At 45.9% G+C, this 23,336-nt stretch overlaps 1 protein-coding gene and 2 pseudogenes across 1 annotated transcript; 2 read left to right on the top strand and 1 right to left on the bottom strand.

Annotated features, from left to right (window-relative positions):
* The first annotated feature begins 1,210 nt into the window (after positions 1-1,210).
* ITLN2 (intelectin 2) lies at positions 1,211-7,749 on the top strand. The gene is given in 9 exon segments (XM_059925084.1): positions 1,211-1,222; positions 1,447-1,510; positions 2,132-2,242; positions 3,206-3,447; positions 3,776-3,934; positions 4,339-4,459; positions 5,314-5,369; positions 5,371-5,418; positions 7,597-7,749. Coding segments are annotated over 9 exon segments (966 nt in total).
* A 1,400-nt stretch (positions 7,750-9,149) lies between these two features.
* Positions 9,150-10,854, bottom strand: LOC132367118 (voltage-dependent anion-selective channel protein 2-like; annotated as a pseudogene).
* Positions 10,855-18,880: 8,026 nt separating this feature from the next.
* On the top strand, positions 18,881-21,207 carry LOC132367080 (intelectin-2-like; annotated as a pseudogene).
* Positions 21,208-23,336: the final 2,129 nt, after the last annotated feature.

Here is a 23,336-nt window from a genome sequence, read left to right as displayed (position 1 = left end):
AGTTCAGTGGTCAGCCAGAGCGTGGCCAATGGACAGTGCTGAAAGGAATTGGGCAGGGTGTGTGTGTGGAATGGAGAAATCTTGTTTGTAAGCATGAGTAGACCATCACCTGGGGATTATGGGCTCCAGTGTGGGCAGGAACTCTCCTAATAATGGGAAGGAATGAAAGCCAGAGAGATTCAGTACCGTGAATTCCAGCTCAGTAGAACTCCTGGGCTGGTGGACCCTAGGACAGTACAAGTTACATTAAAAACAGTTAATGATACGAAGTTGATAATTGCATGTGGTTATATATGAGGATATCCCTATTAGGCAAATACACACTTATCTAGGGGAAAGGGCCTTCATGTATGTAACTTACCTCAACTTGTTCAGAAAAAAGTGTGTTTGTGTATGCATAAAGAGAGAGGGCATACATGATAAAGCAAATGGGGTAAAATACTAACAATAGGTGAATCTAGGTAAAAGGTATATGTGTGTTTTTATGTTATTTTTATTTTTGCAATGTTCTGTAAATTTTCAATTATTTCTAACCAAAAAGTAATTAAAAGATGACATGACAGCGCGAAACATGTCACACTCTGGGTTTGGACAAAGTCCAGTAGGAAGACAGGGGAGAAATCCAACAGCTTTGCCTGTGGGTGGGCGTGTCAGGCAAGGCTTCACGGAGGTTTCAGGAGAGACTTGAAGGATGCCGTCTTGACAGAGATGTGTGAGGCACTGGAGCATCTGACTGAGGTGGGAGCAGGAGAGGTTGCAGGGAAGAATTGTAAGGTCCCATCCATCCTGAAAGTCTGTTACAGAATGTAACACTGTATGTGCTCTGACCCAGCAGGGTTCCCCCTCCTCAGATGGTGAGTGTCACCAGTGTGACCAAGAGCACTGCTCCCTGCCCCTCCAGCCAGTCACACATTCCTTCTCATTGCCAGGGTTCAAGGCCCCGGGGACCTTCAAGGGAAGGACTCCCGAGCCAGGGACCTGCAGCCTGAAGTGAGCAGGGCTCGGCGGGGCCCTCGTGGTTTGCTCTCCCCATAAAGGCTCAGCACTTCACCCACCTCAGGACTCTCTGCAGAGGCAGTAGCTCTGAGTCTCCACTCGGCTGGGAACTCTCAGCTCCTGGCATCTGTGAGGAAGGAAGGAGGGAGCTCTCCATGCTGTGAGGAAGGTGTTTCTGAGTCTGAGACAAGATCCGAGTGTGTGGGGAGCCATGATGCCAGCTCAGGTCTGGTCTTGGTCTCAGAGATGCGGAGTTTCAGAGAAAGGAGCCTGTGGCCCCTTAAGGATTTGTAGCATTGGATAGAGGTGGGGGCTATTCCAGGAGGTTCCAGAATGCTCATAATCCCATCACTTTCCATTTGAGGTTTCCTTACTCAGAAAGTTCAAAGATCAAGGATGGAAGGAAAAGATGGGCAAGCCAATGACCTTGTGCATCTCCTTTCCCCTTAGGGGACAGGGGCCAGATTCTGCCTCCTGCTTTTCCCCTCTTTGGCCACCAGAGGGCCGAGTGCAGGTAAATCATTCAGGAGGCGCAGATTCTTCAGCTCACCTGAGGTGTGCAGTGGAGCAGGAGTAGAGCTGGGCTGGATGCTGAAGTCCTGGGCCAGAGCGGAGTTATGAAGATGCAGAGAAGCCACACTTTGCAGCCGACTTGAGATGCGGCCTGGATGCTGACTGCTGGCCTCTCTGGGGTCTGGTCTGAAGCTAAGGCATGTCTTGGGGCCGCAATCTGTGCCTCTGTGTGGCTTAGCAGGCTCAGGGAGCCATGATAAAGACTGTGCTCCCTTCTAACTACTCCTACTGCTATGGCCTTGGCCCGGGGATTCCCAGAGGGAGCTGGATGGTCAGAGCTGTGTCCAGGGAATATCCTTCTTTAGTCCCCATCCTCACAATTCCATCCTCACAGTAGGTGTAATGATACTTTTCATTTTAAATTAATTGAACAGAAGAATGCAAGTGTTAAGCCTGTACTAGATTGTGGGTCAGCTAGTCTTAGCAGAGAGGATCCTGACCTCTGGGGCCTCATAGCGCAGTGATGAACTGGTGAAGTGGGCAGGGGCTGGGATCTGATGGCCAGGAAGGCTGTTGTCAGCAGTACCAGCCTATTAATGAGAATTATCTTTGTATCCTCTAGCAGCGACCCATTCTCCTGAGACATTTCAGGAGAGCAAAACCTCTGCTTCTTTCCTGTCTTTCCTGCCCAGAAGCATCAAGGAAATCAAAGAAAGTTGTGGTGAAGCAAGTGGTGAGTTATAAACCAACCCAGCATCCTCTCATTTTAGTCACTTTTAACCTAAAGGGACCCCAGTCATGGACAGCAAGAGGAGTGTACCCATCACTCCTGTCTGCTCTGACTCCAGCTACAGCCAAGGAGATTTCCAGTGAGAATTTTGAGGTTTTTCAGTCTCACCCAGGCACAGCAGACATGATCTTCTGAACACAGAGAGAATGCAGTGTTCCTGGTGACTCTTAAGGTGGTGGCCAGAGCGGTGATGAGTCTAAGATTTTCCCCTTCTTGTAAGCTAAAGAGTTAACCTGCCACAGTTTCATAGATGCTGGCAGAAAATATGAAACTCCTGACAGTGAGACAAAGAAATTTATTACTCACATTCATAGTAGTAGCCAGAGTATCAGCATTTTCTTGTGCTGGTTCCCTGAGTCCCATCCCCACAGGGTGATGTGAAGAGGGCCAGGAAACATTTGCAGATTTAGTTTGTTTGCCAAGCAGCTCGTAAATTGGGTTCGTCAAGCAACTACAAACCTTTTCAGATAAGATAGTTTATTCTCTTTGGGGCTGAGCATGAGGAGGAACTCTGCGCTTAGAGAATCTGAATCTTATATAAAGGGCTGAGACCATGCCTGCCCTTTACTCTTAGTTCCAGAGGCTACATCCTGATGTAGACTTGAGATGTGGTTGGGTGCTGATTTCTGGCCTCTCCAGGCCAGAAGGAAGCACAATCCATTGAGAGTTAATATCTCTGTCTTCTAAGGATGTTAGTGCTACAAAGTCTTTGAACATGTAGCGTGGAACAAAGGCTGTCAGTGTCCCTGTTCATAGATGACCCATAGAGAATTGTACTCTAACAAATGGATATGTGTGGGAGCCTCTAGGATACATTTCTGACTTTCCAGGGTGTTTCTGGTTTTGGAGCCTGAGGTGGACCCTGTGCTCGCAGACACGGGCTCTCTAGGCTGGTTCCCTCCGCAGATGGCCTGTATTTCCTCCACACTGAGAATGGCGTCATCTACCAGATCTTCTGTGACATGACCTCTGGAGATGGCGGCTGGACCCTAGTGGCCAGTGTGCACGAGAACCACATGCCTGGGAAATGCACGGTAGGTGATCGCTGGTCGAGTCAGCAGGGCAGCAGGGCAGACTGCCCAGAGGGGGACGGCAACTGGGCCAACACGTTTGGGTCTGCAGAGGCGGCCACCAGTGATACAAGGTAGGTGGCACTGACCACCCAGCTGGGAAAGGGTGAGGAGCTGAGTGTGACTGGAGCAGAGCATGTGGAAGGGAGGATGGGAGATGGGGATGAGGAGGTAGGGCTGGAGAAGAAGGAAAAAAGTCCATGCCTTGAATCACGACTTTTCTCCCACCGGGTCTTTTTGGGTGGTGGGGCCTTATCGTCTGCTGGAGGTGGCAGGTGTCTGAGCACTGCTGGGCACCTGCCCCCTGGAGCCCAAAGCTCTCAGCTCAACTGAGAACGGCATTGTGGGTCTTTGGTTAGTGGGACCTCCTGGGCTGTTCAGGCTCAGTGTCCGTGTTGCTCTGCAGAACCCTGGTTACTATGACATCCAGGCCCAGGACCTGGGCACGTGGCATGTGCCCAACAAGTCCCCCCTGCAGCACTGGAGGAACAGCTCCCTGCGGAGGTACCACACCAACATTAGCTTCTTCCCGAATCTGGGACACGATCTGTTTGGACTCTACCAGGTATATGGGGCTGCTGGCTGTTCACACTCCTTTTGGTGGACAGAGAGCCAAGTGTTTGGGGTGAGGAGTAAGTCCGCTCTGGGTTCCGTATCACTAGCAGGTGCTTGCGCTTGGCTGTTTCTTCCACCTGTGGGTCAGGTGAACTCATGTGCTACCTCTCTCAGGAATCTGAGCTGAGCACGGGATGAGGCCTATGGAGGAGGAGAGAGCGGGTAGAGAGGGAAGAAGGACAAGGGGCTTGAAGCTAGTTAGGAACCTAGCTATGGGGTGGGGGGAGGGGGAAGGAGTCACTATTATTTAGGCTGATTTCTGCATATTGACACCTGAAGGCTCGAAATCCCCAAATTCCCAATGTGGCAGCTTCTCTACTGTCCTCACACAACCTGCATCTTGGGTCCCTGCAGAAATACCCAGTGAAGTACGGATCAGGGAGCTGTCAGACTGACAATGGCCCAGCTATTCCTGTGGTCTATGACTTTGGTGATGCTGAGAAAACTGCATCTTATTACTCACCAATTGGTCAGCGTGAGTATCTGCTTCCAAAGCCCAGTCATCAATCCTTCCCTGCAGTCTTGGGGAAAGTGTAACTAACAACAATTAACAATTGTAGCATTTGTTGAACGCATACAATGTGCCAAACTCTTTTCTAGGAACTTGACATGGTTCTGTGTCATTTAATCATCATTAGAAAACTATGAAGTTAGAATTACTATCCTCTCCAATTTATAGGATATAAACCCAGGCTTCTTAACCAATACCCTGTATGGCTCTTAAAATAGTAAAAACTAGGCTAATGTTCACAGGTGAGAACAACTTGCAAAGTGGCGAGAAAAATTTATTTTTGTTATGATGGATAGCTATTATTTTAAAGAAGATATTTTTTCAGCATAATAAAGCCACAGAATTTAAGTCTTTGGTGGGAAAACAAGAGCCATTACTTTTTACATTTACTATTTCAGTGAGAGCAGGTAATGGTAGGCAGGGAAAATAAAGTCATGGTAATTGGATGAGAAGTGTGCCAGCATAAACAGATGGCCACATCTGATCATTGCTTATTCCTGCTGGACCTCTGGAGGTCTTCTTGCTGATCTTTCAGTGGAGTCTAATTTCTCCTATGAGCCTTAGGCAGACAAGTGACCTCTTGTGAGCCCATGCCTTGGTCCTCTTTCCCCAGATGGAGGGAGGTTCTCTTCTAGCCAAGTTCAGGGTCAGGATGTAGCAGCCATTGTCCACAGAGGTGCAGGGCTCTCTCCCCATAGCTTGGAGTGTTGAGCTGTAACCTGACCTGCTGGTGTAGGGAATCCCTGTGCTGGTGAAAGGGAAGCTGTTTCCAGTTCTTCCTTTGAATACTTGGCCCTTCTCTGCCTCTTCTTTTCCAGGGGAATTTGTTGCAGGATTTGTCCAGTTCAGGGTGTTTAATAATGATAGAGCAGCCCAATGCCCTGTGTGCTGGGATGAGAGTCACTGGTTGCAACACTGAGCACGTGAGTTTATTTATTTATTTATTGCCTGCGTTGGGGCTTCGTTGCTGCACGCAGGGGCTTTCTCTAGTTGCGGCGAGCGGGGGCTACTCTTTGTGGCGGTGTGTGGGCTTCTCATTGCGGTGGCTTCTCTTTGTTTTGGAGCACAGGCTCTAGGCGCGTGGGCTTCAGTAGTTGTGGCTTCCGGGCTCTAGAGCGCAGGCTCAGTAGTTGTGGCGCACGGGCTTAGTTGCTTCGCGGCATGTGGGATCTTCCTGGACCAGGGTTCGAGCCTGTGTCCCCTGCATTGGCAGGCGGATTCTTAACCACTGCGCCACCAGGGAAGTCCCAAGCATGTGATATTTGAGAAGATATACAGCCTGGCGTGTTTGTGTGTGTGTATGTGTGTGTGTGTGTGTGTGCACACCCACCCTATGGAGTAGGTTGATGTGTTTCTCCATGACTTGCATTTTTACTTTTTTGCTGGTATTTTGTGGACATAATTTTTAAATTGTTACTATTATTTTTTAATCGACATATAACATTATATAAGTTTCAGGTGTATAACATAATGATTCTCTATTTTTATATATTGTGAAATGATCACCATAATAAGTCTAGTCAGCACCCACCACCACACATAGTTACAAATTCTTTTTTCTTGTGATGAGAACTTTTAATATCTACTCTCTTAGTAACTTTTCAATGTACAATACAGTATTATTAACTATAGTCACCAGTCTGTACATTACATCCACAGGACTAATTTTATAACTGAAAGTTTGTACCTTTTGACCACTGGACATAATTTCCTGTATTGAAGTGCAATTTATCTGTATTCTCATGTATGATTAGTACTTTTATGTTGTGTTTAAAAAGTATTTCCTTATGCTGAGGTCATGAAGATATTCTCCACTATTCTTTTTTTTTTTTTAACATCTTTATTGGAGTATAATTGCTTTACAATGGTGTGTTAGTTTCTGCTTTATAACAAAGTGAATCAGTTATACATATACATATGTTCCCATATCTCTTCCCTCTTGCGTCTCCCTCCCTCCCACCCTCCCTATTCTCCACTATTCTTATTAACTTGTAGAAGCTTTATGTTTTTGTCGTTTTTCCAGTCTTGTAGAAGAGAGCACCATAGGTGTGGTGACTGGAGACTGCCTTTGAGGGAAATTTTGTGGCTGGAAGGGCAGGAGGAAGATGGAGTCAGAGCTATAAGAATAAGGGCATTCACGTAGGGCCTTTTCCTTCCTTTCCTTCCTGTCAGTCTGAGAAATGTGACCCTGAAGTCAAGAACATCTTCACTTCCCCCATGAATTATCAGTTTGTCCATTTGTCAGTCAAAATGAGGCATCTGTGCCCTCGTGGAAGGACCCCTAGTTTGTGATTCAGAAGACAATCCAGACATGTGTCAAACTCAAGTTTGACATAGCAGTGTGAAGGATATGGATTCAAGAGCAGGGAAACTAAGGGCAGGGAGGCCATGAGGCAGATGTAAAGGTGCAGACGTGAAATAATAAGGACCTGAGCCAGGGTGTTCTTGATAAAGTTGAATGAGCAAGGACAGATACATAGACGGTGGAATCAACTGTTCTTGATGACCAAATGAATATGGGGGATGGCATATGAAGGAGACTGAACATACTTCAGGTTTTTGTTTTGGGTGACTGGGTGCTATCAATTAAGATGGGTGACAAGATGAGGAATAGATTTAAGGGCAGCAAGAGAGAATTCTTTTGGTTTTGCTCAAGCAGAGTTTTAGATCTAGAGATACTTAGGTGGAGACATCCAAGTGGTGGCTGGATATGGAGTTTCAAGCACAGAAAATATCTGGCTGATCTCCGACATTTAGGAGTATCTTGACAAAATATGATTATGCTGGTACTAGCTAAAGTCATGGGAGGAGATGAGCCATCATCGGGAGAGTGAGGTGTGGACAGAGCCGTGAGGAATAGCATTTGGGGAATCGATTGAGGAAGAGAGGTGAGCTGAGGGGCCTGAGAATAAATATGAAGGAAGGTAGAAAGGAATTCAGGAAAGAGCATGATTTCAGAGTCCACTGGAGGGAGGGTTTTGTGTGGGGCGGTGGTCAAGGCCAAGTAGGATGAAGACCAAAGATTCCAGGGGATTCTACCATTAAGAGCTCACTGGTGTCCTAGCCAATCCCTCATTGTGTCTCTTCCCCCTGCCCCCCAGCACTGCATCGGCAGAGAAGGATTCTTCCCAGAGGCCAATCCCATGCAGTGTGGGGACTTCTCCTCCTTTGACTGGAATGGATATGGAGCTCACAGTGGTTACAGCTGCAGCCGGGAAACAACTGAGGCAGCTGTGCTCTTGTTCTACCTCTGAGAGCTGTGTGGTATGAGACGTGGAACCCAGCTCCTAAGCTCTGATACTCAGAGATGGAAAAACGGAATGTTAAGTAGGAGAGGAAGAGAATAAATTACATCACATTGTGGTCCTAAGTTTCTCTGAATTCTTTTTACAAATTGACTGAGACCTGGAGGGATGTTTTAAAATAATGCCTCTTATTCTAATGATTTCTACTTTAGACGATCTGAGTTTGGAACTTCAAGTCTCTGGTATCCCAGAACACAAGTTTGCCCCTCTTTCTAGGGAAACCCTGAGTGAGATTGAAGAGCAGGGGGAAATCTTTCTTGTTAAATTTCCTATCATACTGTTGTTATTGGTTAATGAAATAAAGCCCTCAACATCAACGTCTTAAGGAAGACAAGATGACTATTATTTAGATTCATAGGAAAAAAGAATTCGAGGTCACAACTGTCCATTTCTTTTATTCCTCCTGCTTTGACAGTCGGGATAGTATCCTTAAAATGATTCTAGAGCAATTCCAATGTGTGTGTTGGGGAGGGTTCTCACAGCACCAAGAAATTCACTGACGGCTAGCTGGATGTCCTACAACTCAACACAATTTTGACCCAGTCTATCAGGAGACAATATCAGATCCGCATGTGAAGGGCTCAGTCCTACAAGTCTGCCCGTGGAATCCCCCACTCCAGATGCCAGTTGCAAGTCCAGATTGTCACCTGTGCTTCTGACTGACTGGCTATAGATTGGAGGTTCCAATAAACCCTTCCTTGGGTTCAATTAATTTGCTAGAGTGGCTCAGAGAACTCAAATAAACATTTTACTTACTAGATGATCAGTTTATTATAAAAGGGTATAACTCAGGAACAGCCAGATGGAATAGATGCCTGGGGCCAGTATGGGTGAAGGGCACAGAGCTTCCTTGCCCACTCCGAGCACGGCATTTTCCCCCAGTCTCCACATATTCACCAACCCAGAAGCTCTCCAAACCCTATCCTTTGAATTCTTTTTTTTTTAAACATCCTTATTGGAGTATAATTGCTTTATCCTTTGGATTTTTATAGAGGGTTCATTACACAGGCATGAATGATTAAATCATTGCCCAGGGCAATTGGTTAAACCTGCCACTCCTCTCCAGGAGGGTCAGGGTAGGTGGGACTGCGTTTCAACCCTCTCATCACAAGTCTGATTCTAACTTCATTAATTTTACTGAAGGCACCCCCCCTTTTTCCCCCTCTGATCCCTTAGGTAGTGTTAAGTGTTTTAGGAGCTCTTTGCCAGAAACAGGATGAAGGCCAAATTTATTATTCATATTGTGATTCTCAACATCATGCTCCCCAAGGATGGATGTGAATGGCAAGGTCTGGGCTCCCATCTTCTGTTGCTTATTCAAAAGGGGAGCCAAAGGTTCCAGTGAGGTCTCAGTGTTTCATCTATGGAAACAGGAAGCTGATGACAGCAGTCCTGGCCTGTGAGCAGATCAATCGTTTTACAGTTTTGCTCAAAATGCAAATCTGATCATAACATTCCCCAACTCCCATCACCATACTTTTTCTTTATTGCTCCTGTGGATTAGGGCAGTGGTTCTCAAATAGGGTGGGAGGTGGGTGGTATCTCTTCTCAGCTAGGGCTGCCAGATTTAGCAAATAAAAACACAGGAGACCCACTTACATTTTAATTTCAGATAAACAGTGAATAATGTTTTTAGTATAAATGTGTCTCCTGCAATATTTTTCTGGTGACCCTACCCCCAGGGAACATTTGGGAATATCTGGAGACATTTTCATGACTGGGAGGTGATGTGTGGGTGGGAGAAGTACTACTGGATAGAGGTGAGAGGTGCTGTGAAACACCTTCCATTGCACAGGACTCCTCCCCCAAATGGAGAATGATGTGGTCTGAAATGTCAGTAGTGCTGTGGTTGAGAAAAGCTGGATAGAGGATTTCATCTTTACCATTTTTTTTAAAGCAATTTTCACAAAGATCAGTTTCATTATTGGTGGTTAGTACATTTAACAGTTAAATAGATTTAAATAATGTAAGGTGACTGCATGACTGCAGCATTGGTAACTAGACAGATTACCAATTTAACTAGAAGCCAGCTAACATGAAATTGCCTACACATTTAAAATACAGTTCTTGTTTAGATGGTCTTTTGTTTTGATCACTGGGGGTCAGGAGAGGGGGAGGGAAGCCTACTGTCAAAGGGGAAATGTATTCAGGCCAAACCTTCTGATATCTCTTCCCAGAAGTTTCTACAGCTGGATTCACCCCCAACCCCAGAGAAAGCCCAGGTTCATGGCTTCCAGCAGTAATGTTCTTCCTGTTTACCAGTACAGACAGTGTCAGCTTCATACCAGGCACAGAGGCTGAATGTAGCCCATTCCAAGTGAACTACAATTGTTGACTTTTGCAGAAACAGAAGCAGTGGGATCCAACTGATATTTAGCTGCAATGCCCAAATTAGTGCAGCTGGTACCTAATATCCAAGCAAGATTCACCCAAGTGTCAAGATCTTCACATCCTTTCTGATAAATCGATCCTCCAAATTCTGTCCCCAGAATCACTGGCATAGTATGCAACTGGAAGTCCCCAGTCCTCTAAGGCACTGAAAATTTATTCCTTTTCAGCTTTGATTTGGCACTCTCCCAGGTCATGGGCTGGTACCCAGCAAGCTAGCCACCACAGTCAAAGACAGCTGAACCATGGATTGCAGGTCCCGCAAAACCCGAGTCAACATCACAACCAAGGTTTATACACTCCCTCTTGTAAGAAGACTTGATTTTACCATTTTCCTTTACCATGTTAGTGTGAGAAGGTAGTACTAAATCTTATAATCAAACCTTGAAAAATCTGGTCCTCATTTGTAATTTAATTCTGCTCCCAGAGTGTTATCAGTGTTCCATTGTTCTGTGCTAGATCAAATAGTATATGTATTTGGTCTCCAAGGTCCCAGGAAATTGACCTGTGTCCGTATTAGATGATCCAGATGTTGAGAATTTTGTGTCAGTGCATGATTTTGTTTTCACATCCAGACAACCCCACACCAAATCCTTCATTGAAAATATCTCTGGCAGATTTGCCAAGGTCAGCCCATGATAGAGCCCATGATAGAGGAATACACATTGTTCACACACTCCATGGCAAGACTGTGAGAAGAGGTGGCCTGGTGTTTCCTGAGGGGAGAGTTGCAGCCACAGCTGAGGCCACTGCACTTGCTCTGGGTTGGGCAGCAGCTGTCCTGGCTGGAGGGTGAAATAAAAGCCTTGTGGTTGTTCTTGGCTAAACCTGATTTGTATGGTACTTGGTCAACTCCTGTTAATGTACAGTTGATCCCTGAACAACGTGTGGGTTGTGAAGACCGACACTTTGCACAGTCTAAAATCCACATATAACTTATAGTTTGTCATCTGTACCCATAGTTTCACCATATCTGCGGTTCCTCTGTGTTTGTGGTCTGCAGATTCAAAGAACCATGAATTGTGTAATACTGTGTTATTTACTATTGAAAAAAAACCCACGTGTAAGTGGACCAGCACAGTTCAAACCCACTTTGCTCAAGTGTCAACTGTATTTGCTTTTTTCTAGTATCTTCTCTTTTTTTCACCTCCCTAATAAATCTTTGTTCCTTACTACCTCATTCCTGATTTTCCTTCCTGCTCTTTTATTCCTTCTTTCTCTACTCATCTTTGATACCTCTTGCCTTATTTCTCTCTCCGCATGTCAGGGTGTTACAAAATCAAACTTGAGTCCACATGCCTGTGTGCAGTAAAGCCAATCTACTGACACAGGGTTGTGGTGAAGGAAAGTGCAGTGTTTACTGCAGGTGCCCAGCAAGGAGTTTGGGTAGCTAATGTTCAAAAGCCCCCCGAACTCCCAGTGGCTTTCAGGGAAAAGTTTTTAAAGACAGGGCGAGGAAGAGGGTTACAGTGTGCGGCATCTACTAGTGGACATTTTTCTGATTGGGTTGATGGTGAGGTCATTGGGATCAACATCATCAACCTTCTGGTTCCAAATGGTCTGGGGTCTACCTGCTTGTGGTCAGCATATAGTTAACTTCTTCCACTTGGTGAGAGTTTTAGTAATTGCAAAACAGCTCCAAGGATATGGCTCAGAAGGCGTTTGTCATCTGGAAGGAGTATTTTTGGAGCACTGGCAAACTTTAATTTCTTAAACAGGATGGAGATTCATAGGTACTTGCTTTTCTGTAATTTGTGAAACTGTATATTTATGTTTTATATCCTTTTCTATATGTGTTTTAATTTTTTCCAATAAAAAAAAATTTTTTTTTTAACAGTAAAGTATAAACAAGTCACTTGGAGAAGCTGGGCTGGATGTGAGGTTGGAAGGGGGTTGGCTATTTCCCACACTATTCTCTCTCCACACACACACATACTGTCAATTTTTTTTTTTTTTTTTGCCTAAAATACATTTTGAATTATGTTGATAAAGACTGGTGATTGGTTATGAGTCTAAATTCACAAAAAGCAATACTCTATCAGAGTCAATTTTTTATTCCTTCTTTTACATTCTTACCAACCCTCCTTCACCTTCCAACAATTTCCAGCTTGTCACCACACACAACACAGACTCAAACTCTACCTTGTCTCCCCAGTTGAGTCTGTCCTGTAGTGGAAAGATCAGTTGGCTGCAATCAGTACCTCCTAACATTTACCTCACTTTCCCCAGCTCCTTTTCACTGCCAAAGCTGTAACATTCCTTGCTGTTTCTACAGTTTCCCTCTTAACTTCTCTTGCTGATTCCTAACTTCTAGTGCACATGGAAATTCAGTGATGAGAGGAAGTGATCTACAGGGCATACGGGCACAAAGTGGGGAAGAGAAAGGTGGAGAGGGCAAGTGCCAGGTGTTCACGCAATCCCACTGACCAGCAGCAATGGGTCCCTCTTCCTTTCAGATATATGAGAAATTTGACTCTAAAGCCCATCCTGACAGCCTGTTTCCAGAACCATTTCTGGTGCTATTTATCTTAGCCTGGATCCTCCACATGTGAAAGCCTGAGGCAAAGATGAAAGTGCTAACACTTGAGTTGGGAGCTGCCAATTCAGAAATAAGGATTAGGAAAAAATGGAAGAGATGAAGAAAACATTAGAAACTATGTTATTTGTGACCTCTCTGCCTATCTCTTTATAATGAGTCTGGAAGAGGCATGGAGGATGCAGAGTCCTGACCAGAAATCTGTCACAGGTCCCATGGTGGATTGTCCAGTGTGGGAGAGAGCTTGGCTGACGACAGCTGATTCCATATGAGGGACAGGAACGAGTAAGGGCAGAGAGAGGAAGGGGGGAAAGAGAGGAAGTGGTCAGGAGGTAAAGAACGTGAAGCGCAAAAGAAGTGAGAGTAGGGAGAGTGATGGCAAAGTCGAGGTGCTGGGGGGTGGGCAGGATCATTGAGGGAGGAGAGAAGGTGAGAGAAGGTATTCAAATGTCCCAGTGACACCATGTGCAGTAGAAACAAGCCATCTCCACTGAGCTGTTCTTAAACTGCAGACTCATGAGCAAAAGAAATGATTGCTGCTGTGTTAAGTCACTGGGTTTGGAGTGGCTTGTTGTACCACAGTAGATAACTGATCCAACCTCCATGGTGTGCAGTTTGAGCCTGGGGGTCTAGCTGATGACATAACTGTTTTCAGTGGGATTATGGAAGTGCTTTGTGGTTTATAAGGACCCTTGCTAGCAGCAGCAGTGTGGGGAAGGGATTGGAGTGGGCCAACACTGGACACAGTGAAGATTACGAGGGGGCAGGAGGCCAGTTCAGGAATGGAGGACCTTGTTCTATGGTCACCAACATCATTCCATGTCCAGATGATTAGTTGGAGGCAATCAAAGTCATTCCACCCTTCTGGCCAGAGGCTGATTCTGGAGTGGGCATGTGTCCTATCTCTGCCCAATGAGACAGTAGGAAAAGTGTGCTGGAGCCTCTGGGAAAAGCTTCATTTCTTCTAAAAAGGAGTCAGAGGAAGTGATCCCTCTTTTTGCTCTTGATATTTCTTAGTCTTATAGATTGTTATGGGTTGTCCAATAGAAGAATGGGCAGAAGACCTTAACAGACATTTCTCCAAAGGAGACATACAGATGGTCAGTAAGCAGATGAAAAAATGCTCAACATCACGAATTATTAGAAAAATGCAAATCAAAACTACAATGAGGTACCACCTCATACCAGTCAGAATGGCCATCATTGAAAAGTCTACAAATAACAAATGCTGGAGAGGATGTGGAGAAAAGGGAGTCCTCCTACACTGTTGGTGGGAATGTAAGTTGGTGCAGCCACTATGGAAAACAGTGGGGAGGTTCCTCAGAAAACTAAAAATAGAATTACCATATGATCCAAGAATCCCACTCCTGGGAGTATACCCAGACAAAACTATAATTAAAAAGGATACACGCATCCCTATGTTCACAGCAGCACTATTCACAATATCCAAAAAATGGAAAAAACTTAAATGTCCATCGACAGATGAATGGATAAAAAAGATGTGGTACATATATACAATGGAATACTACTCAGTCATAAAAAAGAATGAAATATTGCCATTTGCAGCAACATGGATGCATCTAGAGATTATCATACTAAGTGAAGTAAGTCAGAAAGAGAAAGACTAATAGCATATGGTATCACTTATATATGGAATCTAAAATATGGCACAAATGAACCTATCTACAAAACAGAAACAGACTCACAGACATAGAGGACAGACTTGTGGTTGCCAAGGGGGAAGGGTATGGGGGAGGGAAGGACTGGGAGTTTGGGAAGAGCAGATGTAAACTATTATATACAGGATGGATAAACAACAAGGTCCTACTATATAACACAGGGAACAATATTTAATATCTTGTGATAAACCATAATGGAAAAGAATATAAAAAAAGAATTGTCTATATGTGTATAATTGAGTTACTTTGCTGTACAGCAGAGATTGGCACAACATTGTAAATCAACTCTACTTCAATTAAAAAATTATTAAAAAAATTTAGATTATGATGTGTTGAAATGTGTTTCCCCCAAATTCATACCAGAACTCTAACCCTGAGTACCTCAGAACGTGAGTGCATTTGGGGATTGGCTCTTTAAAGAGTTTTTGAAGTTAAAATGAGGCCATTAAGCTTGGGTCCAATCCACTCTTATTGGTATCCTTACAAGAGGAAACAATTTGGACACAGAGTCATGAGGGATGCATCACAGAGGAAAGACCTTGAGGACACAGTGAGAAGGTGGCCATCCGCAATCTGCAAGCCAAGGAGAGAGGCCTCTCAAGGACCTAGACCTGCTAACATTTGATCTAGGACCTCTACCTTCCAGAAATTTGAGAAAATACACTGTTGTTTAAGTGCCCTGCTCCCACACAAGTCTGCGGTGTTTTGTTATGGTAGACCTACAAAACTATTACACAGGTGCTGCTTGGAGCACTGACAGACATTTTACTCTCAGCCAGAGGATGAGCCAGGGTAGAGAGGCTGAAAGTGCTGGGGTCTTGAAGACAGTGAGCTGGTGCCGAGTCAATCAATCCTGAAACTGCCCTGCCTCTAAATTTCCTATTTCATAAGGTGATGTATTTACTTTTTGTTTAAGCCACTTTGAGGTGGGTTTTCTATTAGTCCCAGATGAAAGTCTTGTAACTGATCTAGACCTGAACTAATCAAGCGTCAGAGGCAGTAAGACTTGAGGGCAGTGGTGTGGGAAACAGATTTAAGAGGAAGTAGGAGGTAGAATAAATGGGACACAGTCATTGATTGTGACTGGATGTAGGTGGTTTGAAGGGGTGCTGTCCCTAAGTTTACTTCTACCATTTCCCCAGATGCTTAGGTGCCGTCAACTTTAGGTCATTCCATAATTTATATCCCACGAAGGATGAGATGCACAATGAAATTAAAGATGTCAAAATATGAAAAGCTATATCTTAGAATCAATAAAATAATGTATTACAAGAAGCATAAGATTTCTTTTTTTAAAAAATAAATTTATTTATTTATTTTTGGCTGCATTGGGTCTTCGTTGCTGCACGCACGCTTTCTCTAGTTGCGGTGAGCGGGGGCTACTCTTTGTTGTGGTGTGCGGGCTTCTCATTGTGGTGGCTTCTCTTGTTGCAGAGCATGAGCTCTAGGTGCGTGGGCTTCAGTAGTTGTGGCACGTGGGCTCAGTAGTTGTGGCACGCAGGCTCAGTAGTTGTGACATGCGGGCTCAGTAGATGTGGCTCATGGGCTCTAGAGCACAGGCTCAGTAGTTGTGGTGCACGGGCTTAGCTGTTCCGTGGCATGTGGGATTTTCCTGGGCCAGGGCTCGAACCCGTGTCCCCTGCATTGGCAGGTGGATTCTTAACCACTGTGCCACCAGGGAAGTCCCAAGAAGCATAAGTTTTCTTTGGAGTTTTTCTTGGGCACTGTTTCATTTTCCTTTATCAATGTATCCGAGTATTTTGTGTAAGTCAATACTTTGAACCTACAAAGACAGAAGATGTTAGCTTAACAACAACAACAACAAAAGGCTCAATCTTAGCCTAAGGCTTGCAATGTTATCAGCGATATAATAAAGTGATGTATTAGGTATGTGGTAATCACTGTGGATGAACTGATCAATTCTATTATAGCTGAAGGGAGAATCCGAGAACAGAAGAATGCCATTGGGACAGAAATGATAGATGAAGCTTGAAGCATCAGAGGTGGTTTGTACGGACTTATCCTGAAATGTAGTCTCTTCATTTGCTCATCTGTAGTAAATATTCACCAGTTTGTGGGAAAATGAGAAAATAAAAGACAAAGTAGTGTCGCTGTGTGAAACTACATTTATTTCAACTGAAGATTTATATGTATTCTGAGACGATCAGTTCCAATTTTCTCCTTAAAATATCTTTTTTTCTATGAAATGATGATGATGGTTGATGTTTAATTGAAAACAATTTTTTTGTGTATGTTTTGCCAGAAGGAAGGACACAAGCAAAAAACCGAAAGTAACACCAGTTCTTATTAGTCTTGTCCCCATGTGTGTATTTTTTTTTTTTTTGAAAATAACACAGGTCCATGAAATCCCTGCATCTGGACACTATGCTGCTAGTTGATCTTTAAGATTTGTCTTTTATAGTCTGTTGAGCTTCTAGAGAGAAAGCTCTTAGGGTCCAGCGGCTGTCAGCTCTTGGCTTCTGGCCCCAGTGTGGAGGGAAATAGGGGACTCTGCACTGTGCTGCTGAGACTCAGACAAGATCTGTTGAGTGTGGAAGCCCGGATTCCAGCTCAGAGATGTGTGGAGGACAAGGGATCCTTAGCCTTCAAGTCTTTGTAGGACTGGACAGGGGTGGGAGCTGGGACTGAGGGGAAAACGAAGGTCAGGAAGGTAACCTTCATCTTGTTTTTCCTTAGATTACAGGGATCCACCCCGGCTTCCTGCTGTTTCTCATGGTGGCCACAAGAGGGTGCAGTGCAGGCGATTGTCTCCTGGAGCAGCACTTCCTCCCCTTCTCCTCTAAATGTCAATAACAGAACTGGGCTGGGCTGTTCTCAGGGTCCTGGAGACTCTGGGGCAGAGGGGATGTCTTTGAGCTGCACAGAGACCACTTCCTGCTGCAGACTTGAGATGCCTGTAGGCTGAGTGCTGATTTCTGGCATCTGGTGGGATCTGGCCTGTAGAAAGCAGTTCGGGTGTTGGGTGAGGCATGTCCTGGGTCCCAGCTCTGTGCCTCTGTGTGGCCCTCAGGGGCCTGTGGTAAGAACTGTGTCCCCTTCCAGCCTCTCCTCACTCCAGTGGGCTTGGTCTTGGGATTTCCAGAGGGGGTCGAATGGTCTGGTTTTTTTTTTTTTTAACATTTATTTATTTATTCATTCATTCTTGGCTGTGTTGGATCTTCGTTTCTGTGCGAGGGCTTTCTCCAGTTGCGGCAAGCGGGGGCCACTCTTCATCGCGGTGCGCGGGCCTCTCACTATCGCAGGCTCTCTTGTTGCGGAGCACAGGCTCCAGATGCGCAGGCTCAGTAGTTGTGGCTTACGGGCCCAGCCGCTCTGCGGCATGTGGGATCTTCCCAGACCAGGGCTCGAACCCGTGTCCCCTGCATTGGCAGGCAGATTCTCAACCACTGCGCCACCAGGGAAGCCCCGAATGGTCTGTTTTGTTCCCAGGACTGCTCTCTTCCCAGTCTTCCTCTCCACAGCAGGACTAGCAATGGCATAAAAATTGGTCTTTCTCTTCATTGTCATTTAGGCATTTTTTCAAACAAGTAAAGCATGTTCCTCAATATTGTCTCACCTGGTCTTCACCAAATCACTGTTTACTAGCTTCGTTTTAGGTATGAAGAAACAGGCTCATATATGTTAGGTATAATTGCAAGTCCTCAGCTCTAAGTGTTGAGCTTCTTATAATTGAATACCTCTGACCTGAAAGCTTGGGATTTTTTGTTCTCCCAAACTTTTTGAATTGGCTGCAAACTCTTCAAAGTTTAGACTAGCACACAGGGTTCTTCATTCTACACCTCTGTTGGCCTGTTGGCCAGCTCTGACCACTTCCTACCTTACACCTCATGTTTCAGACGCATTAAGCTACTGACATTTCCTGACAGGTGGACCATGCTTTATTATTTTTTCCCTGCCTCTGGGCATGCTGTACTTCCTGCTTTGCATTCTCTTTTCTTCCAAATGAAAAGTCAGGTCTATTCTCTCAGGATAAGCTAAGGTGTCACCAGGACTAGGAGGCCTTCTTTGAGTAACCACTGGCATCATTTCCCCAGACAAACCCCCTGCCCCCAGACTGGCCACTCCAGTATCCAGTCTCATCTCATAGTCTCTGTTTTGCTCTCCTGGGCTTGTCTTTCTTTTATTATTTATTCTTCTCAACATAATTTTCTGTTGAGGTAAATACTTGGGGGAATGTTTGATTTCTTTGAAAGGCCTGTGCCCAGGGCAGGGCCCAGCATAGGCATGAGGTCGTGTGGAGGGAGGGATGCAATAAGCCTGTGCTGGACGCTGGGTCAGGTGGGCTGAACGGAGAGGATGCTGGAAACCTCAGGACCTTACATCCCAGGCAGTGAGGCTCTGCTCCAGTGGCGGAATGGGATTGGGACTAGTAGCAAGGAGAGGCTGGGTTTTGTGTCAAACCAGTAGTAAGAATAAAACTCTGCATATTCTCTGTGGTCAATACTTTGGTTATGCAATGGAAAGAGAAATGGACCTGTCATTTTTCTGTCCATCTCTGCCCAGAAGCTGCAAGGAAATCAAAGAGAGGTGTTGTGGTGCCTGTGATAGGTGATGAAGCATTGACACCAAGCCCATCTGGACAGTTAGATTTCTGTCCACTGGGAGATTTTTAAAAATTGTGATAAAATTGAGATAATATAAAAATTACCATTTTAATCATTTTATGTGTACAGTTAAGTAGTATTGATTGTCTGCACAGTGTTGTGCATCTATTTTGCATCTAGTGTGCAAAATCACCACTATTTCCCAAACTTTTTCATCACCTCAGACAGAAACTCTGTACTCACCAACAATAACTCCATATTCCTCCTCTCCCCCAGCCCCTGTTAAATTCTATGTCTCTATGACTTTTCTATTTTAGGTACCCTGTTAAATTCTATGTCTCTATGACTTTTCTATTTTAGGTACCTCATATAAATGGAATAATGCAGTATTTGCCAATTTGTGTTTCACTTAGCTTACTTACATCAAGTTTTCAAGGCTTATCCATGTTGTAGCATGTGTCAGAACCTCATTCCTTCTTACCCATTGTATGTATGCATCACATTTTGTTTATCCATTCATCTGCTCGTGGATACTTGGGTTGTTACCTCATTTTGGCTCTTGTGAATAATGCTGCAGTGAACACTGGTGTAGAAGCATGTGAGTCTCTGTTTTCAGTTGCTTTGAGTATATACTTAGGAGTGGAATTGCTGGGTTTCAATGTTTACATTGTTGAGGAACGTCACTGGAAGTTTTGATAATTCTATGCTCTGCCTCAGTCACGGGGCATGGCCTTCTGAACTCGGGGAGACTCCAGTGCCAGTAGGGGCACTCAGTGATAAGATTCAGTGGAGGAGCTTTAGGCCATGTTTCTAGTTCCCAGGACCATTTTGGTTGTGGAGTCTGAGATGGACCCTGTGCTCTCAGACAGGGCATCTCTGGGCTGGTTCCCTCCGCAGATGGCCTGTGTTTCCTCCACACTGAGAATGGTGTTGTCTACCAGACGTTCTGTGCCATGACCTCTGGGGATGGCGGCTGGACCCTGGTGGCCTGTGTGCACGAGAACCACATGTCCAGGAAGTGCACAGCGGGTGGTCACTGGTCCAGTCAGCAGGGCGTCAGGGCAGACTACCCAGAAGGGGACGGCAACTGGACCATTTACCACACTTTTGGGTCTGCAGAGGCGGCCACCTCTGTCGGCAGACTACAAGGTTGGTGGCACTGACCACCCAGCTGGGAAAGGGTGGGGAGCTGAGTGTGGCTGGAGCAGAGCGTGTGGAAGGGAGGGTGGGAGATGGGGATGAGGAGGTAGGGCTGGAGAAGAAGAAGGAAAGAAATCCATGTCTTGAATCACGACTTCCTCCCACCAAGGCTGTTTGTGTGTGGGGGGCCTCATCATGCGCTAGAGGGTGGAGTGTATGAGCGCTGCTGGGCACCTGCCCCCTGGAGCCCAGAGCTCTCAGCTCAACTGAGAGCTGCATGTGTGGGTCTTTGGCTGGTGGGACCTCCCGGGCTTGTCAGACTGAGTGTGTGTCACTCTCCTGAACCCTGGCTACTACGATTCCAGGCCCGGGACCTGGGCATCTGGCATGTGCCCAACAAGTCCCCCCCTACAACACTGTAGGATCAGCTCCCTGCGGAGGTACCGCACCAACAGTGGCTTCTTCCTGAGTTTGGCTTCTTCCAGTGTTTCATCCTACCAGGTGCACAGGGCTGCTGGCTGGGGCTGGTTTCCTGAGTGTAGAGACAAGGAAGTGACTGAGGTTGGGCATGTTGTCCTATCATCATGTTCCCCTAACGAGGATTCTGTGATGGCTCCTGTCCTGCTTATCTCAGGAGTTCTGAGCCAGGCGAGGGAAGAGACCTATGGGAGAGGAGGATTCAGCAGGGGTGTGTGGGGGGGGTGGGTTTCGGGGAGGGGGACAGAGGGAGAGAGAGAGCGAGCAAGAGCAAGGAAGGGCATGCATGGTGGCCCGGGCTGTCAGAGACGCAGATCTCTTGAGTGACTGTCATCAGGAAAATCGAAAGATCTTTGACTGGTTTTGAAATAATCTTAGTGACTGAGGAAGCATTGCTTCGCCTTTGCCATCTAAGAATGGCAGCATCTCTGAGAGAGTGAAAGCTATTGTCCTCACGCAATGACTTACTTGTACCTTGTAGACATTCCCCATGAAACGCGGAGGATAGTGTTGTACTGACAATGGCCTGGCAATACCTGTGGTCTGTGATTTTGGTGATTCCTAGAAAATGGCATCTTATGACTCACCCCTTGGCCAGAGTGAGTCTTTAACGCTCCTCTGAACTTGTAATAGGACAGGCGATACATTCAATTATGTTAGGTAACAGTTATGTTCACTTACTACAGCCTGGTTCTCTTCTATAAACGTTATGTGTGTTGTCTCATTGAATCTACTCTTGACATCAGAGCTATTACCAGATCCATTTTATAGCTTAGGAAACTGAAGCACTGTGTGGGTTCAAGAGCTTGCCCAAGGTCCCCCAGGGTATACATTGGAGAGTCAGGGTTCAGAATGAGGAAATTTGGCTCCAGACTCTTTACTTCTCCAACCTCACCGTCAGCCCCTCTGTAACTTGTTAGGACCAGGCTGGATTCATGTGCACGGGGCAGAATAACCAACACAACAGTGAGACAGTTTTATTTCTATTGTGATGGGTAACCATTAGTTTATTTTAGTGAATCTGAAGTTGGCAGCGTAATATCCTTCATGGAGGCTGAGCCTTTGATATAAAATTCAAAGCAGTCATTATTTATGTTTGGGAATTTGAGACTTTAAAGGAGAACAAGAAAAGTGTGAACAGGATCAGAGTGAGTAAATCTGCCAATACAGCCACTGCGCCCTTGGAGGTGTTTGGTGGTGATCTTCCTCTATAGGTGAGTTTCTCCTTTCAAGCCTCTGGCAGACCAGGGGCCCTCTCTGAGGAACGGCTCTTGATCTCAGGGTGGGGAAGAGGTCCCTCTTGGCTAAGTTTGAGGCCAGATGCACCAGCGACTGTTCACAGAGGTGCTGGGCTCCACCAGTCTGGCTGGAGTATTGGGCACAGAGAATCTCTGGGGCAACCTAAACAGGCTATTTCTAGTATGTTCCTTAATACTGTTTTCTGCCTCTTGTTTTCAGAGGACTTCACTGTGGATTTGTCCAGTTCAGGAATTTAATAATGAGAGAGCAAGTCAGAGCCTTGTGTGCTGGAGTGAGAGTCACCAGGTGACCGTCACATGGAACATGTGAGTCCTTGTGGGGCTCAAGGGGAACTTGCTTAGACTCGTTTGTCAGTGTGTGTGTGTGTGTGTGTGTGTGTGGCCAGGTGTGTGTGTGAGTGTGGTATGACCATGGTGTGAGTGTGTATATGTATGTGGGAATGTGACCTTCCTTTACTCCTTGCTGAGTCTCTGGGGCCAGGGCTATAGGATCCTCTGTCCAGGTACAGACATACTGTACATTTGAGGACTGAACCGCAAGGGCTGGGGCTTCAAAAGAACCATTGTTGGATGCTTGGCGTTTGGGATAAGCTGCTCAGTTGCCTGAGTTGGATAAGGCTTGTGTGCAGAAACATTCTGTGGAAGGCTTTTGGACCTGAGATTGCTTGAGAAACACAAGGTGTTGTCATTCTCAACCTGATGGTTTAGCTTTTCAGAGCAAAACTCGACCTCCCTCTCCCTGGCCAGTGTCTGCACAGATACTCACTGTGTAGGGGGGTTACTGGAAGAATCTTGGGCATCCCTTGGACTCACTCAGGCCACCCACCTCCCCACCATGGGCTGTCTCTCTGGTCGGCGGTCACCATGAGCATTGACGTCCAGGGCAGGTGGACTCAGCTCTCACCTGCAGCAGGCCCCATGTCTCTTCTGGGCCAGAGACCATTCGACTCCTGTTTTTTCCAGTCTCTGTGGGATGTCTCATGGGCAGAGGCAGGATGAGGAGGAAGCCCTTGGGCTTCCCGGAGTCAGAGTTGTCAAGAGTGAGCATGCTCACTGGGGACCCACCCCTCTCCAAATGTACAGTTTGAGACAAGGGCCCTTAGCTGCTGGCAGGTGACTCTGAGATCCTATCTCTTCTTCCTCCTCAGTCTTCAGCTTGTCCCTCTCCCGGTCAGGATGAGGTAGTTTCCCTGTCAGGGAGGACCTGGGATCTGATGGGGGAGTGATGAGTGTGGGGCACGTCTGTGCATTCCTCCTCCTCCTTGTGATAGCTTGGCCCCCATGGCTCTGTCCAGCCATGGTCCAAAGCATGTGTGAGGTGGTGTGCATGTGTGCCGACGTGCACCTTAAGAAGTGTGAGGGGAACAGCTACTCTCTGCTGGTGTGGGAGCACACAGATGGCATGTGCCTTGCTCAGTGTCTGGCAGGACAGACATCCACCCCAACACAGAATTATAATCTGAAGCATCTGAAGTATAACAGAAATGTTACT

Source organism: Balaenoptera ricei, chromosome 1 (assembly GCF_028023285.1).
Source record: "Balaenoptera ricei isolate mBalRic1 chromosome 1, mBalRic1.hap2, whole genome shotgun sequence".
NCBI lineage: Eukaryota > Metazoa > Chordata > Mammalia > Artiodactyla > Balaenopteridae > Balaenoptera > Balaenoptera ricei.
This window is presented reverse-complemented; position numbering and strand designations above follow the sequence as displayed.